The 14,250-nt window shown below is 41.7% G+C and overlaps 1 protein-coding gene across 2 annotated transcripts in view; it reads right to left on the reverse strand.

Moving 5' to 3' along the window:
• Window positions 1–14,250, reverse strand: part of lrp2a (low density lipoprotein receptor-related protein 2a) — a 390,094-nt gene that overhangs the window by 67,091 nt on the left and 308,753 nt on the right. For both annotated transcript variants that reach the window (XM_085986489.1, XM_085986488.1), the window contains exons 57-60: window positions 13,240–13,368; window positions 4,742–4,861; window positions 3,435–3,551; window positions 1,341–1,457 (exon numbers count right to left, since the gene is read on the reverse strand). In XM_085986489.1, coding sequence (XP_085842615.1) covers window positions 1,341–1,457; window positions 3,435–3,551; window positions 4,742–4,861; window positions 13,240–13,368 — 483 coding nt within the window. The remainder of the gene's footprint in view (window positions 1–1,340; window positions 1,458–3,434; window positions 3,552–4,741; window positions 4,862–13,239; window positions 13,369–14,250) is intronic.

Consider the following 14,250-nt stretch of genomic DNA (forward strand, 5'->3'; position numbering starts at 1 on the left):
AGCAGAGGGATCTGGGGGTACAGATACACAAATCACTAAAAGTAATGACGCAGGTTAATAAGGCCATAAAAAAGCAAACAAAACACTGGGATTCATTTCAAAAAGGATAGAATTGAAAAGCAGAGCAGTTATGTTAAACTTGTGTAGCACCTTAGTTAGACCACACTTGGAGCACTGTGAACAGTTCTGGTCTCTGTTTTCGAAAAAGGATACATAGGCACTGGACAAGGTGCAAAAAAGATTTACTAGGATGATACCAGAATTGAGAGATTATTCCTATCAAGATTGAACAGGCTGGGCTCTTTTCTCTAGAAAAGAGAAGACCGAGAGGTGACCTGATAGAGGTCTTTAAGATTATGAAAGGGTTTGATAGGGTAGACAGAGAGAAGCCATTTCCACTTGTGCGGGAGACGAGAACTAGGGGCCATAAATGTAAGATAGTCACTAATAAATCCAATACGGATATCAGGAGAAAGTTATTTACCCAAAGAGTGGTTAGAAAGTGGAACTTGCTACCACAAAGAATATATCAAGGTACAGTTTATATGTATTAATTAAGGTATAGTTTTACAGGTAAACAGCTGGAGTTGGGCAAAAGGACTCAATTTTACCCACATGGTCTATAACTCACTCTAACCTTCCTACCTCCACCCTCCTGCACTGCTCCAAAGAAGCTCAAAGCAAACTTCAGTAACAATAGCTCATTTTGCTGGGCTTTCTTCAGCCCTCTGGTCTGAATACTGACTTCAATAACTTCAGACCTTCACTGTATCCCCGCTCTCCTTCTGGACTCTCATTGCACACCTTGCCTTTCTATTTTTGAATCACATTTAATTAAACTTTGGGTTACTTCTTCTGCTAGTGCAATATTTAACAGTCATCCAAACTGACTAAATAGGCTAACGCCTGCATTAATATAGTGAACAACAGAATTTTACTTGAATGTATTAACCAGTTCGTGATCAGAGACAGTTTAACCCCCTCTGTCTTTCTAATGCCTTTTCACATATCTGACCTATTGACCTTTGTATAATATATAACCTTATACATTTTTCAATGAAGGAAATAAATGTTAAAGCTATTAAACTCATTTATTGCCTCTTCTGAAACCATATCAATATTCCTGATCTCCATCAGTTCTCCCCTACCCTCTTTTTGTTGCTCTATAAAGGATCTGTCTATACAAATTCTGATGGAGTCTTGACTGAAGTGTTACCTTCTCTTTCAGTTGTTAATTTACCTGCTGTGTATTTCCAACTATTTCTGCTTTTACTGCATTGTACAGTAGCTTTCTTTTTATATCTACATTTTACATAAGCATGTGTTTTAGAAAGACTTACGGCAGGTGCTTTCATCTGAGTAATCTGCACAGTCAGCATTTCCATCACACCTGAACTGTTCTGTGATGCAATGACCACTAGAACACTCAAAGTAACCAGGCAGGCAAGTTAGCAGCTCTGTAAAAAAAAAACATACGAGTACATTACAACAGTCACTACACTTCAAAAGTACCTCATTAAATGTAAAGTGCTGTGGGACGTCCCAAGGTCATCGAGGCAGCAGAGGCCCACACTTTCCTTGTGGGTCTGCTGGAGCACTCCTGCTCTTCCTGGCCTTGCTCAGTTTTTTTTTAAACTTATCTTAGCGGGCCTTGATAACTTCCAGTGACGGGTGTCCTAATGCAATTGGGGTCCTATATACATCATGGAACCCTGATTTGCATTCATTAACGAGGCTCCCGCCAGAGTCAGGTGGGAGCTTCATCATCTGCTAAAATCAATGGTGTTAAAACGTGGCATCAGCATGAACAGAGCAGGAAGTGGAGCCACTCTATTTTAACTGCTCTCTCGCTCTTTTCCTGCTGATGCTTCAATGCAGAAAGGGTTAAAATTCCCCTGTCAATACTGAAGATTAGATTAGATAGGTGGATGAAGAAAAAGAGGTTGTAGGGATATGGGAACACTGTGTAAATGTGATTGGTACAATTTGTTCACATGAAAAGTAAACATCACAGTGATTGGTAGAGGCAGTTGGGCTGTTTCCATGTTGTAGCTTCTATGTATTTCTATGATGATCTGCCCTCGTAAGGCAGGCCAGAGTCCTCTGGAGGCCCAAATGGGCCAAAAAGATTAAAAGAAACCCTTTAGCTGACCTTGGGGTGGAGGGGCGAGGAGGGAAGGGAGTTGGTAGGCAGAAGATCTGCCAATGGCTTCCCCAATCAGGATTTAAAAGTCTGGTCCAAATGAGATGGAATCCTGTAAATGCAGCCTACACCCGCACCAGGCACAAGGAGGTTTGGGCCAGTGTGTCTGGATTTTCAAAAAGCTGTTAAAGGTTTCACATCAAAGGCTGCTTAACCATGTTGTGTCCTGGGGCTGGTCACTAGTGGAGGCCTGCAGGGATCAATGTTAGGGCCTTTGCTCTTCACCATCTTTAAGAATGGTCTGTGGGCGGGCATTGGGGGAATGATCTATAAGTTTGATGAGAGAGATGGGATGCAGGCAGATCTGTATAGAATGGGGAAATGGGACTATGATTAACAGATGTTTTTTGAAGTAGACAAATACAGTGTGCTGCATTTAGGTAGGAGCAGTTCCAAGCATTTATGCACCATGAAGGGTTGCATGCTCGAGGCAACTGGATGGGAATAGGAGCTAGGGGTTATACTTCATGAGTCATTGAAGCTCCATGACAAGTATTGTGAGGCGGTCACAATAGCAAATCAGGCGTTAAGATGCATAACTAGGTCAATTAAATACAAGACTAAAAGTTATCTTATATAAGGTCTGGCTACATCTAGAATACTGTCCCTAGTCTTGTTCCCCCCACATGATGGGGTATCGAGGCCCTGCCTATCAAGCACAAATGACTTACTGTTCATGTGGGGCTAACATGTCAGTTGGAGGCGCAACATATTAAAAGCTCTGATTTACTGGCATTAAGAACTAATTCAGCGATGGAAGCTGTAATAAAAAATTGTTAGAATTGTGTTCTCAGGGGCAGGATGCCAACCATGTGAATTCAAAGCAATTAGGTTACTGTTCGAATCCTCTTCTTCCCCTGTGTTCTGATGATTTTACTCATTTTAGGTGTAATAGTATATGAATACCATTGGTAAACAATAACATATTTAATAGGCCATTTACTGCTAGTTCAGAAAATGCAATGGTACTGACCATGACTACTTTGGCTATCGCAAGCCCTCCTCTGCAAGACAATCAGAAAATCTTCCACCTGTCATGTTTATATGCATTTTAACAGATGAAACTAGCTTTCATTCATCTCCTTTGCATGTGTTCATTGTTAGTTTTCCCAGAATTTTTCTTCGAGGCATTAACAATTTCTAGTGTATTGTGCTAAAGAACTTTTCTTCTCTTGCAATAGATACAAGAATACACACTTCTTTCTTCTAGATTCACTAATTCTGATCATACCACAGTCGCGTTCATCCGAGTTATCCTCACAGTCATTATCATGGTCACACACCCAGCGTCCAGGAATACAGCGGAGATTGGCGCAGCGGAATTCACTTTCGGTGCACTCACGAGGGCCTGAAATAAAACAGCTCTATTAAACTGATTAGTGAAGTCACAAATTAACCTTTCTCCCAACAATGTTACGTCATCTAAGAATATAGTTTAGTTTGTCAAACAATACATATTACTGTGGGAGTTAGAAAATACTAATGGATCTTGATGATTACATAAGCTATCCATCTTCTGGATAAATCCAACAGCCAGTATATTATTTAATGCTAGATTCAGACTCACATCCAGTTTGGGTTAAAGGACCAGCTATCTAGCTTAAATTATTTTCTGCATTGCAATTATACATCATTTTTCACATTCAGAAACATCAGTAGCAGCAGCATTTTATCCATCACTACAAGAAAGCTAAAGGATACTCGGATTACTTGACTCTTTTCAATACTGGGTCACTTTGAATTCCCGTCTGCATGGTGAGCTTTCACTACTCTGTGCCAGTAATCAATCATTTTCTTTTCATTTCTCTGTGCTAACTTACTACACTGCTATTTTTGAAATTCAGTACACAGGTACATGATGGACTGCTACTTTGCAATAACAAATTCAGTTCAGGAGAGTTGACCATGTTGGTCACTGTACAAGTACTGCACATGCCACAGAACCAAAGCATTTACAGCAAACTACTGATTGCTTCAAAGCATCACAGCTTGAGTGGTTGGTAAGTAAACAGACCAAAAGAACATGAAGAACAATGGAAAGGTTGAATGGAATCAATTTGTATTGTATCCAGGGAACTTAGAGACCAGTCAGTTTCACAGTAAGAAAAATAATGCAATCACTGCTAAAGGAGAAAATAGAGGTCTTTAAAATTATGAAAGGTTTTGATAGAGTAGACAGAGGGAGTGTTTCCACCTGTGGGGAAGAGCATAACTAGAGGCCATCAATATAAGATAGTCACCAAGAAATCAAATAGGGAATTCAGAAGAAACTTCTTTACCCAGAGAGTGGTGAGAATGTGGAACTTGCTACCACAGGGAGTAGTTGAGGCAAATAGTTTAGAAGCTAGATAAGCATATGAGGGAGAAGGGAATAGATCAAATCGGATACTGATGAGGAGTTAGATGAGGAAAGATGGGAGGAGGCTCAAGTGCAGCATAAACATCGGCATGGACTGGTTGGGCTGAATGGCCTGTTTCTGTTCTGTGCTGTATATTTCATATAATTTATGTAATTATGTATCAGATGTTATTACATACTGCAGTTGTGCTCATCAGAATCGTCTCCACAGTCATTTTCTCCATCACACTTCCAGCGGAGTGGGATACACCGATGATTGTCACATCGGAAATCACCCATGGGATTGCAAGTAAGAGCCTCTGTAAAAATTAACACAGAAAATACAAATTTTAGGACTCAATTACTTCAACTACCCTTGGGGTGTAATGGCCTGGAGCTTCCACTAAGTAGCGCTGTTTTATTCAAGCGCGATTCGCCCAAAATTGCCAAACCAGCATAAAAGATCGAGGAACTTCAAGTGTAAATTACGTCCAGTGTGTATCAAGTTTCCACAATCATTTGCACTGGCTTAAAAAACATTGACCCGGATTTTCCGATCGGAAGCTTCCTGCTTTTACCAGGCATAAGATTTTTTTAAGGTTTTCAGCGGGCGGAGGTTGTGCAGAAAGTGGAACTCTCCACCTGTAGAGGCCCTTCTCCAGGGCAGGCGGAGGATCTGTCAAGAGGATTCGCATGTCTGAAACCTGCACTTGCGAGGCCCCTACGGGTGTGTACACACCTCGTACCCACCTGTGGGAGTCGGAAAATATGGGCCATTGTGCTGGAAGCTGGCCCTGCCCCCAGATCGAATTAATGAGTATGGCGAGTTTCCGCTAATTTTTTTTTTATTCATTCATGGGATGTGGGCGTCATTGGCAAGGCCAGCATTTATTGCCCATCCCTAGTTGCCCTCGAGAAGGTGGTGGTGAGTCGCCTTCTTGAACTGCTGCAGTTCGTGTGGTGAAGGTACTCCCACAGTGCTGTTAAGGAGGGAGTTCCAGGATTTTGATCCAGTGACGATGAAGGATCGGCGATATACTTCCAAGTCAGGATGGTGTGTGCTTGGAGGGGAACTTGAAGGTGGTGGTGTTCCCATGCGCCCCTTGTCCTTCTAGGTGGAAGAGGTCGGGTTTGGGAGGTGCTGCTGAGGAAACCTTGGCGAGTTGCTGCAGTGCATCTTGTAGATGGTACACACTGCAGCCACGGTACGCCGGTGGTGGAGGGAGTGAATGTTTAAGGTGGTGGATGGGGTGCCAATCAAGCAGGCTGCTTTGTCATGGATGGTGTCGAGCTTCTTGAGTATTGTTGGAGCTGCACTCATCCAGGCAAATGGATTGCACCCGTTTACGAGCCTTCGAAGAGGCTCTTTAAATGTAACTGTTTTATTTAGGCACAAGGGCACTAATAGGCAGCTTTTAAATATTAAAAAATATTTAATTTACTAAAAAACTGACTACTGTACACTAATGAAACTAGTAAATGATTCAATATAGTTTTTTAGTCATTTGCAGTTATTTAAAATCAGGTTACTCGCAGGTGGTGGATTAGACTGATTAAAAATGCTTATTTTTTGTGATAAACCCATTTTCAACTGTATTAATAAAAGTGCACCAGGTTAACACACTTAAATATATCGAGGAATATTTTTTAATGCAATTTTTTTTTAAATTACATTCTAAAATGCTGCCCGATGGCACTAGTTAAGAACATAGGAACAGGAGTAGGCCATTCAGCTCCTCGAGCCTGTTCCACCATTCAATGAGATCATGGCTGATCTGCGACCTAACTCTATATCCCTTAATACCTTTTGTTAACAAAAAGCTATCAATCTCCAATTTAAAATTAACAATTGATCTAGCATCAATTGCCGTTTGCGGAAGAGAGTTCCAAACTTGTACCAGCCTTTGTGTGTAGAAGTGTTTCCTAATTTCACTCCTGAAAGGTTTGGCTCTAATTTTTAGACTATGCTTCCTAGTCCTAGAATTCCCAACCAGCAGAAATAGTTTCTCTCTATCTACCGATCTGTTCCCTTTAATATCTTGAAAACTTCGATCAGATCACCCCTTAACCTTCTAAATTCCAGGGAATGCAACCCTAGTTTGTGTAATCTCTCCTCTTAATTTAACCCTTGGAATCCAGGTATCATTCTGGTAAACCTACCCTGCACTCCCTCCAAGGCCAATATATCCTTCCTAAGGTGCGGTGCCCAGTACTCCAGGTGTGGTCTAACCAGGGTTTTGTATAGCTGCAGCATAACTTCTACCCCCTTGTATTCCAGTCCTCTAGATATAAATGCCAGCATTCCATTAGCCTTTTTAATTATTTTCTGTACCTGTTCATGACATTTTAATCATCTATGTACCTGGACCCCCCAAGTCTCTTTGGACCTCCACTGTTTTTAGCTTTTCACCATTTAGAAAGTACCCTGTTCTATCCTTTTTAGGTCCAAAGTGGATGACCTCACATTTGCCTACATTGAAATCCATTTGCCAGAGTTTTGCTCATTCACTTAATCTGTCGATATCCCTTTGTAATTATATGCTTTCATCTAAACTGCCGACAATGCCCCTATCTTTGTGTCATCGGCAAATTTGGATATATGACTTTGTGTCATCATCCAAGTCGTTAATAAATACTGTACTGTGAATAGTTGAGGCTCCAACACAGATCCCTGTGGGACGCCACTAGTCACATCCTGCCAATTGGAGAACCTACCCATTATCCCTACTGCCCGTCTCCTGCCGCTCAGCCAATTTCCTAACCAGGTCAATAATTTGCCCTCAATTCCTGTTCATGGAAGATTTTACATTCAATGATATGCAAATGAGTCTGAGCAGAAACTTGATATATATACACACACACACTATATTTAGAACCTGTGAGAACAAAGGAATTCAAATGACATTCAGCAACTGACCTGACCTTCAGTTACCCACAAGCAATTATGTTCTATGTGGGCTCTAATGGTCAAATATTTTTGAAATTCAGTGGTTTCTTGTCATATAATTGATTTACATCAGAAAAGCACTGGTGATTATTAGCACCTGCTGCTACTATAGCAGAAATTTAGCACTTGGTACCAGAGTTAACATCTAAAAAGCCTGAGAATTCCCTTACAGAGCTAATGGTACTTTAATAAAAATGCAACATTTTTTGCTAGATATAGCAAGACATGACCAGAAAGATGTGCGGGTTAGGTTGATTGGCTATGATAAATTGACCCTTAGTGTTAGGGGGATTAAATACGTGGGGTTACGGGGATAGGGTGGGATATGTGTTGGTGTAGGGGTTACAGGGATTGGGTGGGATATGTGTCGGTGCAGGCTCGATGGGCCGAAATGGCCTCTATCTGCACTGTGGGGTTTCTGTGATTCTGTGAATCAGGGGTCCTAAAGTAAAAATATACAAGACAATTTTATATTGTGTTAGAGCTTCCTCTTGTGGCAGAAATGGAGTATTCCAACAATGTTAAACTTAACTATAGTGCAATCCTTGGTCCTCTGTCACAGGTCCTATATATAATGCATTACTGCGGATTCTAGAGCCCGACCATACTTAGCAATAAAAGACTATGATCTAACAGATTTATACTGGTACTAAATTGTTCTTTGCGATTGTATGGAACAATGTTACTTCTTTGCCCTGTAGACAAAGGGCAAGCAGTCAGGCAAATCACTAAAGAACAAAAATTAAGGACCCAGCAGGCCTGATATTAGCTGTCTATGATCATCACAGGTCCAAGTTCCAGGACTCATGGAAGCCTCAAGCTGAAGCCCAACACGAAATTTCATAATCTCCATGGTGACTGGTAGTTATGCTTCAGATGAAGAACAAAATTAAAAGAAAATACATAGTGATCTATTCCATCTGGCTCAGGGGGCAAAACGAGATGAGGGAAAAACTGTTTTGAAAGTTACAAAGTGATGTATGTAGCAGTTGATAATACCACCACAAGCACTTTCCAAACTAGCAGGTAGGTCCAAATCACCACAAACAATCCCCTTAATTATCTAGATGCTCTACAGGAACTCTGCCATTCTGGAATGAAAATTCAAAGTTCCAAGTATTGAATGGACCAGAGGTAATTGAGGAAAATGCACTGGCTGGAAACATACAGATGATAAAAACAGAAAGCCTGATGTAATGTTAACTTTTCCAGGGCCCCGAAGAGAATGGGCAATCTGCTGCCAGACTACACCAATGATCAACTTTCATCCTGAAGGAGCCCAATTGGGAAGAACCTCTCATTTTCTTTCTCCCCTATCCCAGGCAGATATTCAGCAGCTCCCACACAGGATCAGGAACTCAAAGGCCCAAATTCCATCACACCATCCCTCGGCACTATAAGTTGCTGTTCCAATGTGCAGTGCCATTGTCTCACCCTGCATTTTATTATTTTTAAATTGTATGCATTAAAATCTTTTCCAGATGCTTTCAAGAAAAAAAACAGGAACACACAAAATACGTTGTGTTCACTGAAAATTGAAACTATTTTGTGGGAATTCCAGAATAAATGTAAATGTTAATTTTTAAAGTGCAGAACACAGCGAGAAAGCTGTTTCTGGTGGATGCTCCAATATCCTATCCCCCTCCCCGTCCTGGACACCTTCTGGCATGTTTTATATGGTGGCCGCCCAAGTTGTGCCCCTAATGGTGTGGGCGCCCACCATTGACAGCTAATTAGGGAACTTCATCCCAGAGAGTCTGCAGTGCCAGTGAAAGAAGATCCCAGCATGCGCAATCCTGGCATTAGTGCCGGATTGCAGGCTCAAGCATTTCCAGGGCTCATGTCTTCAACACATAACCTAGGCTCCAGTGCAGAGCTGATAGTTTAACATCTAATGGTTGCCACCTCCAGCACTGAGATCTTATCTGCCTATTCACAAAGATATTAAAAATCTCAGGGCATTATTCTAAGAGTCCTGCCAATATTTCTCCAAAACCAATACCACCAAAAAAGTTTGGAAATGATGAAGAACCTGTATAAAACATTGGATCGGCCCCAACTGGAGTATTGTGTCCAATTCTGGGTGCCACACTTTAGGAAGGATGTGAAGGCCTTCGAGAAGGTGCAGAAAAGATTTACGCGAATGATTCCAGGAATGAGGGACTTCAGTTACGTTGATAGACTGGAGAAACTGGGGTTGTTCTCCTTGGAGCAGAGAAGATTGAGAGGAGATTTGATAGAGGCGTTCAAAATCATGAGGGGTCTGGGCAGAGCAGAGAGAGAGAAACTGTTCCCACTGGCAGAAAGGTCGAGAATCAGAGGACACAAATTTAAGGTGATTGGCAAAAGAAGCAAAGGCGACGTAAGAGAAAGCTTTTTAACATAATGAGTGGTGTTATGTTCATTAATAAATAGACATTCTTATTATGAACACAGCTAGCTTTTGCTAGCTACTTTTATTGAGCACATGTGGACTTGTACAGCATCTTGTAGAGGCTTCCATCTTGACTGCTGCCTTGTGGGTAGCCTAGCCTCATGGGTAATGTAGTCTTAATATAATGTATAGCTGGGTAGTGTAGTCTTATACATACAGCTATATGCAGCTCTACTGCTCCACCTAGTGTCCACCACAAAATGACATGCTATTGATCACTACATCCCCCTTTCTTTGAGGTTTAACAAAATCAATATCAATCAACTTTCAAGAAAACAATAAAGATAATATCAGTAACACTTTTGTTAGTGCTCTATAAACAGAAACATTTTCAAAACAGTCAACACATTTTCAAAGCTTTACATTGTACTCAAAGCTTAAGTCTATCAGGCTCTTTTACTTCACGTGTGGATCTTCTCAACACGGGTAAGTCTGATGTGTCTTCATGAGATTGTTCTGGCGGTGAATGACAAGATGCAGTTGCGGCATTGTCATCAATCTGCTCTTGTATAGATCGAGGTCTCCTTGCGATCTTTGCTTGGAGAGGGTTTCAGTGTTTCCTTCACTCTTCATGCCATAACTCTCAATGTAGTCAATGCACTCTCGAAAAACTGCTGGCAGCTGGATCCCATCATACAGCATAGTCCTCTCAGCAGCCTCGGCTAATGGAACACCAAAGATTGGCCCGAGGGAAGAAGGAGTATCCACCGGAACTGCGTCCTGCTCTGGTGCAGGCTTCTTCTTTTTCTTTTTCTCTTTCCACTGCTTAACAACATCTGCTGCGGTTATATCTTTGGACTTTTTCTCCTTGTGTTTTTCCTCTTTGTGCTTTTCTTCCTTTGGCTTCTCTTTGACCTTAAGGTCTTTTTCTTTCTTCTTGGAGAAACTAGGCTTTTTGAAGACATGGATACCCTTTGGCCTTTTCATCCTTGATGGGCTCTCTGCTTCATCCAGTTTTAGTTGCCAAAATCCTTGTGAGGCATCGAGCTTTGTAAAGTATCTGGCACCTGACATTTCACTGGTGATTTCTTCTCGCTTGGGAATCTGATAGTGTTCACGTTTTATGTTTGCATTTAAGTCCTTTGGATCCATGCATATTCTTAGATCATTGTTCTTTTTCTTTACACATACCATGGAGTTAACCCAGTCTGTTGGCTCTTCGACTTTCCTGATGACTCCTAGTGTGGTCATTCTGTCCAGTTCATTCTTGAGCCGGTCATGCAGGGGTGCTGGAACTCTTCATGGAGCATGTACCACTGGCTGAGCATCCTGCTTTAGCTGGATCTTGTAAGTGAATGGTAGAACTCCAAATCCTTTGAACACATCCTGGAAATTATTCACTACAGAATCCACCGAGTCATCTGGTCTGCTTATGGCACAGTTTATACGGTAGACTCTTTTGACCAGTTCTAAGTCCTCACAAGCTTTGTCACCCAGTAGTGAATCAAGCCTTTCAGCCACAACAGAAAACATGAGATGATGCACTTTGTCTTTGTCTTTGACTGTCACTTTAAGTCTGCATACACCTAAGCTATCTATTTTCTGTCCATTATAGTCCTTCAGTAGTACTGACTTTTTCTGTATTTTGGGCTTTTCTTTCATATTGTTAATGTCACTCATACTGATTAAGTTTGCTTTTGCCCTGGTGTCCAGTTTCAATGTAACTAATGTTCCATTTATCTGCAGTGGGATCATCCATTTGTCCTCTTTTACTGCATTAACTTTATGTTCAGCATTGTCTATTTCTGAGGGCTGCACATTTTCTGTATCTTTTTTGATATCGTCACATGACACCATTCCTACAAAAAATGTCTCACTTAAATCAGTGTCCTCAATCACATTAACTCATTGCCCTTTCGTCATTTTTACTTTTGAAAAGCATTGTTTGGCAAAGTGATTCTTTCCATTACACTTTGTGCACATTTTTCCAAACGCTGGGCATTGTCTTAACTGGTGTTTGTAACCACAGCGTTTACAATTAAAAATTTCATCCTCCGATTGCTTTTAATTTCTGTTCTGCCCACGTTTCTTCCCCTTGTAGGACACAGCACCGACAGCAGCATTATCACTCATTACAATCGCATCATTATTGATTTCACTGAAAGTCTGCGCGTGCTTTCGAGCTAGCTCGCTGGCTTGGCACATTTTCACCGCATTTTCCAAATTTAGTTCGGTTTCTCTCAACAGACGTTCCCTGACTTTTTTATCATGAATACCAAACACAATCTGGTCACAAATCATGGATGCTTTGAGCTCAGAGAAATTACATGTCTGTGCTTTCAGTTTCAGATCAGTTATAAAGCTATCAAAAGTCTCATTTTGCTGCTGTGTCCAAGAACAGAAGATGTATCTTTCATAGGTCTCATTCTTTTTGGGAGAACAATGTGCATCAATTGTTTTTAGCACATTTTCTAATTTTTCTCTGTTCTCCACTGGATTAAATACAAATGTATTAAATACCTCTATCGCCTGTGGGCCTGCAACCATAAGCAGCAATGCTATCTTCCTTGCGTCTGGCTTCGTACCGAATCCGATGGCTGCAATGTAGAGTTTGAATTGCTGTTTAAAAGTCTGCCAATTGTAGTCGATTTTTTCTGTGAGATTCAAACGCTCTGGTGGCTTCAAATTCTTCATATCGCTTTTCACAATTTTCAGCAGATCTTCACTACCCTGGTACCATGTTATGTTCATTAATAAATAGACATTCTTATTATGAACACAGCTAGCTTTTGCTAGCTACTTTTATTAAGCACATGTGGACTTGTACAGCATCTTGTAGAGGCTTCCATCTTGACTGCTGCCTTGTGGGTAGCCTAGCCTCATGGGTAATGTAGTCTTAATATAATGTATAGCTGGGTAGTGTAGTCTTATACATACAGCTATATGCAGCTCTACTGCTCCACCTAGTGTCCACCACAGAATGACATGTTATTGATCACTACAAGTGGTTAAGATCTGGAATGCACTGCCTGCAAGGGTGGTGGAGGCAGACTCAATCTTATCTTTCAAAAGGAAGTTGGACAAGTATCTGAAGGAAAAATTTGCGGGGCTATGGGGAAAGGGCAGGGGAGTGGGATTAGCTGACAGTTGGCACGAGCTCGACAGGCCAAATGACCTTCTTCCGTGCTGTAACCATTCTATGATTCTATAAAAACAGAATAAATGGTCATTCACCTCACTGATGTTTGCGAGACATTTTTGGTACAGGATGGCTGCCACCTTCACCAATGTAACAACAGACATAGCACTTCAAAAGTTATTAATTGAAGGGGTTTGATGTTGTAAGTTGCAAGGGTGTCCCATTTTTCCTTACATACCACAGTTTTGCTCATCACTGTTGTCCCGGCAGTCATCATTGCCATTGCATACAGCCCACTTAGGAATACAACGGTAGTTTGTTTTACAGGCAAACTCGGTGTGGTTATCACAGGAGTAGTCAGCCCCATCTGAAATAAGAAATTATCAGTATGAGAAGAGACAAGTTATTACAACTGACTGATCACACGCTACCACCGTCAGTCTTGTGAATATTTACGGGGTTAATTTTAACTCGCTCTACCTGGCGGAAATGGGAAGGTGATGCCCCAAAATTAATTGGGATACACTTACTGCCCTGTTCCTGCTCCATTCCTGCCTGCCGCCATTTACCTGGGGTTTTTGAATGGGTAGACCTGGTGCCCGCCTGTTTCCGGTAGCAGCCTAATTCTAATATGTTAATCAGGACCCGCTAATATGTATACATAAGTCCCTAATTTTAAGGTACAAATGGGTGGAGCCTGCACTGCATCTACACCCATTGGTACCAGGCATTGAGCAGCCTAGCCAGCTGTTCTTAAAGGGACCACTGCAGGCCTCTCCAAGACCTGGTAAGTTTCTGTTTTTATTTAAAAGATTTTTCTGAGACCAGGAGGAGCATTCATCACGGCCATCTGCTCCCTCCCTCCTTGCAATTGCCTCCCCACCTCACCCAGCAGATGAAACTTCTGGCTCAACTTTGTGGAGGAGCCGCTGGATTTTCCATCCACCCCAATCAAATGTAAATGAGACCTAGCCCTCAAAATGGATATTAGGTGAGCAATGCAATCGCATCACCAGCCACCCGCCCAGGGTTAAAATTGATCCTATGGTGTTGTCATAAAACAGTCACAAATCACATGGACCATGAACAGCAGGCACCTCAAAGCACTGGAGAGGTACCACCAACGCTGCCTCCGCAAGATCCTGCAAATCCATTGGCAGGATAGACGCACCAATGTCAGTGTTCTTGCTCAGGCCAACATCCCCAGCATCGAAGCTTTGACCACGCTCAATCAGCTCCGATGGACAGG

Source organism: Somniosus microcephalus, chromosome 4 (genome assembly GCF_052327205.1).
Source record: "Somniosus microcephalus isolate GS21.2 chromosome 4, FLI_Smic_1.0, whole genome shotgun sequence".
NCBI lineage: Eukaryota > Metazoa > Chordata > Chondrichthyes > Squaliformes > Somniosidae > Somniosus > Somniosus microcephalus.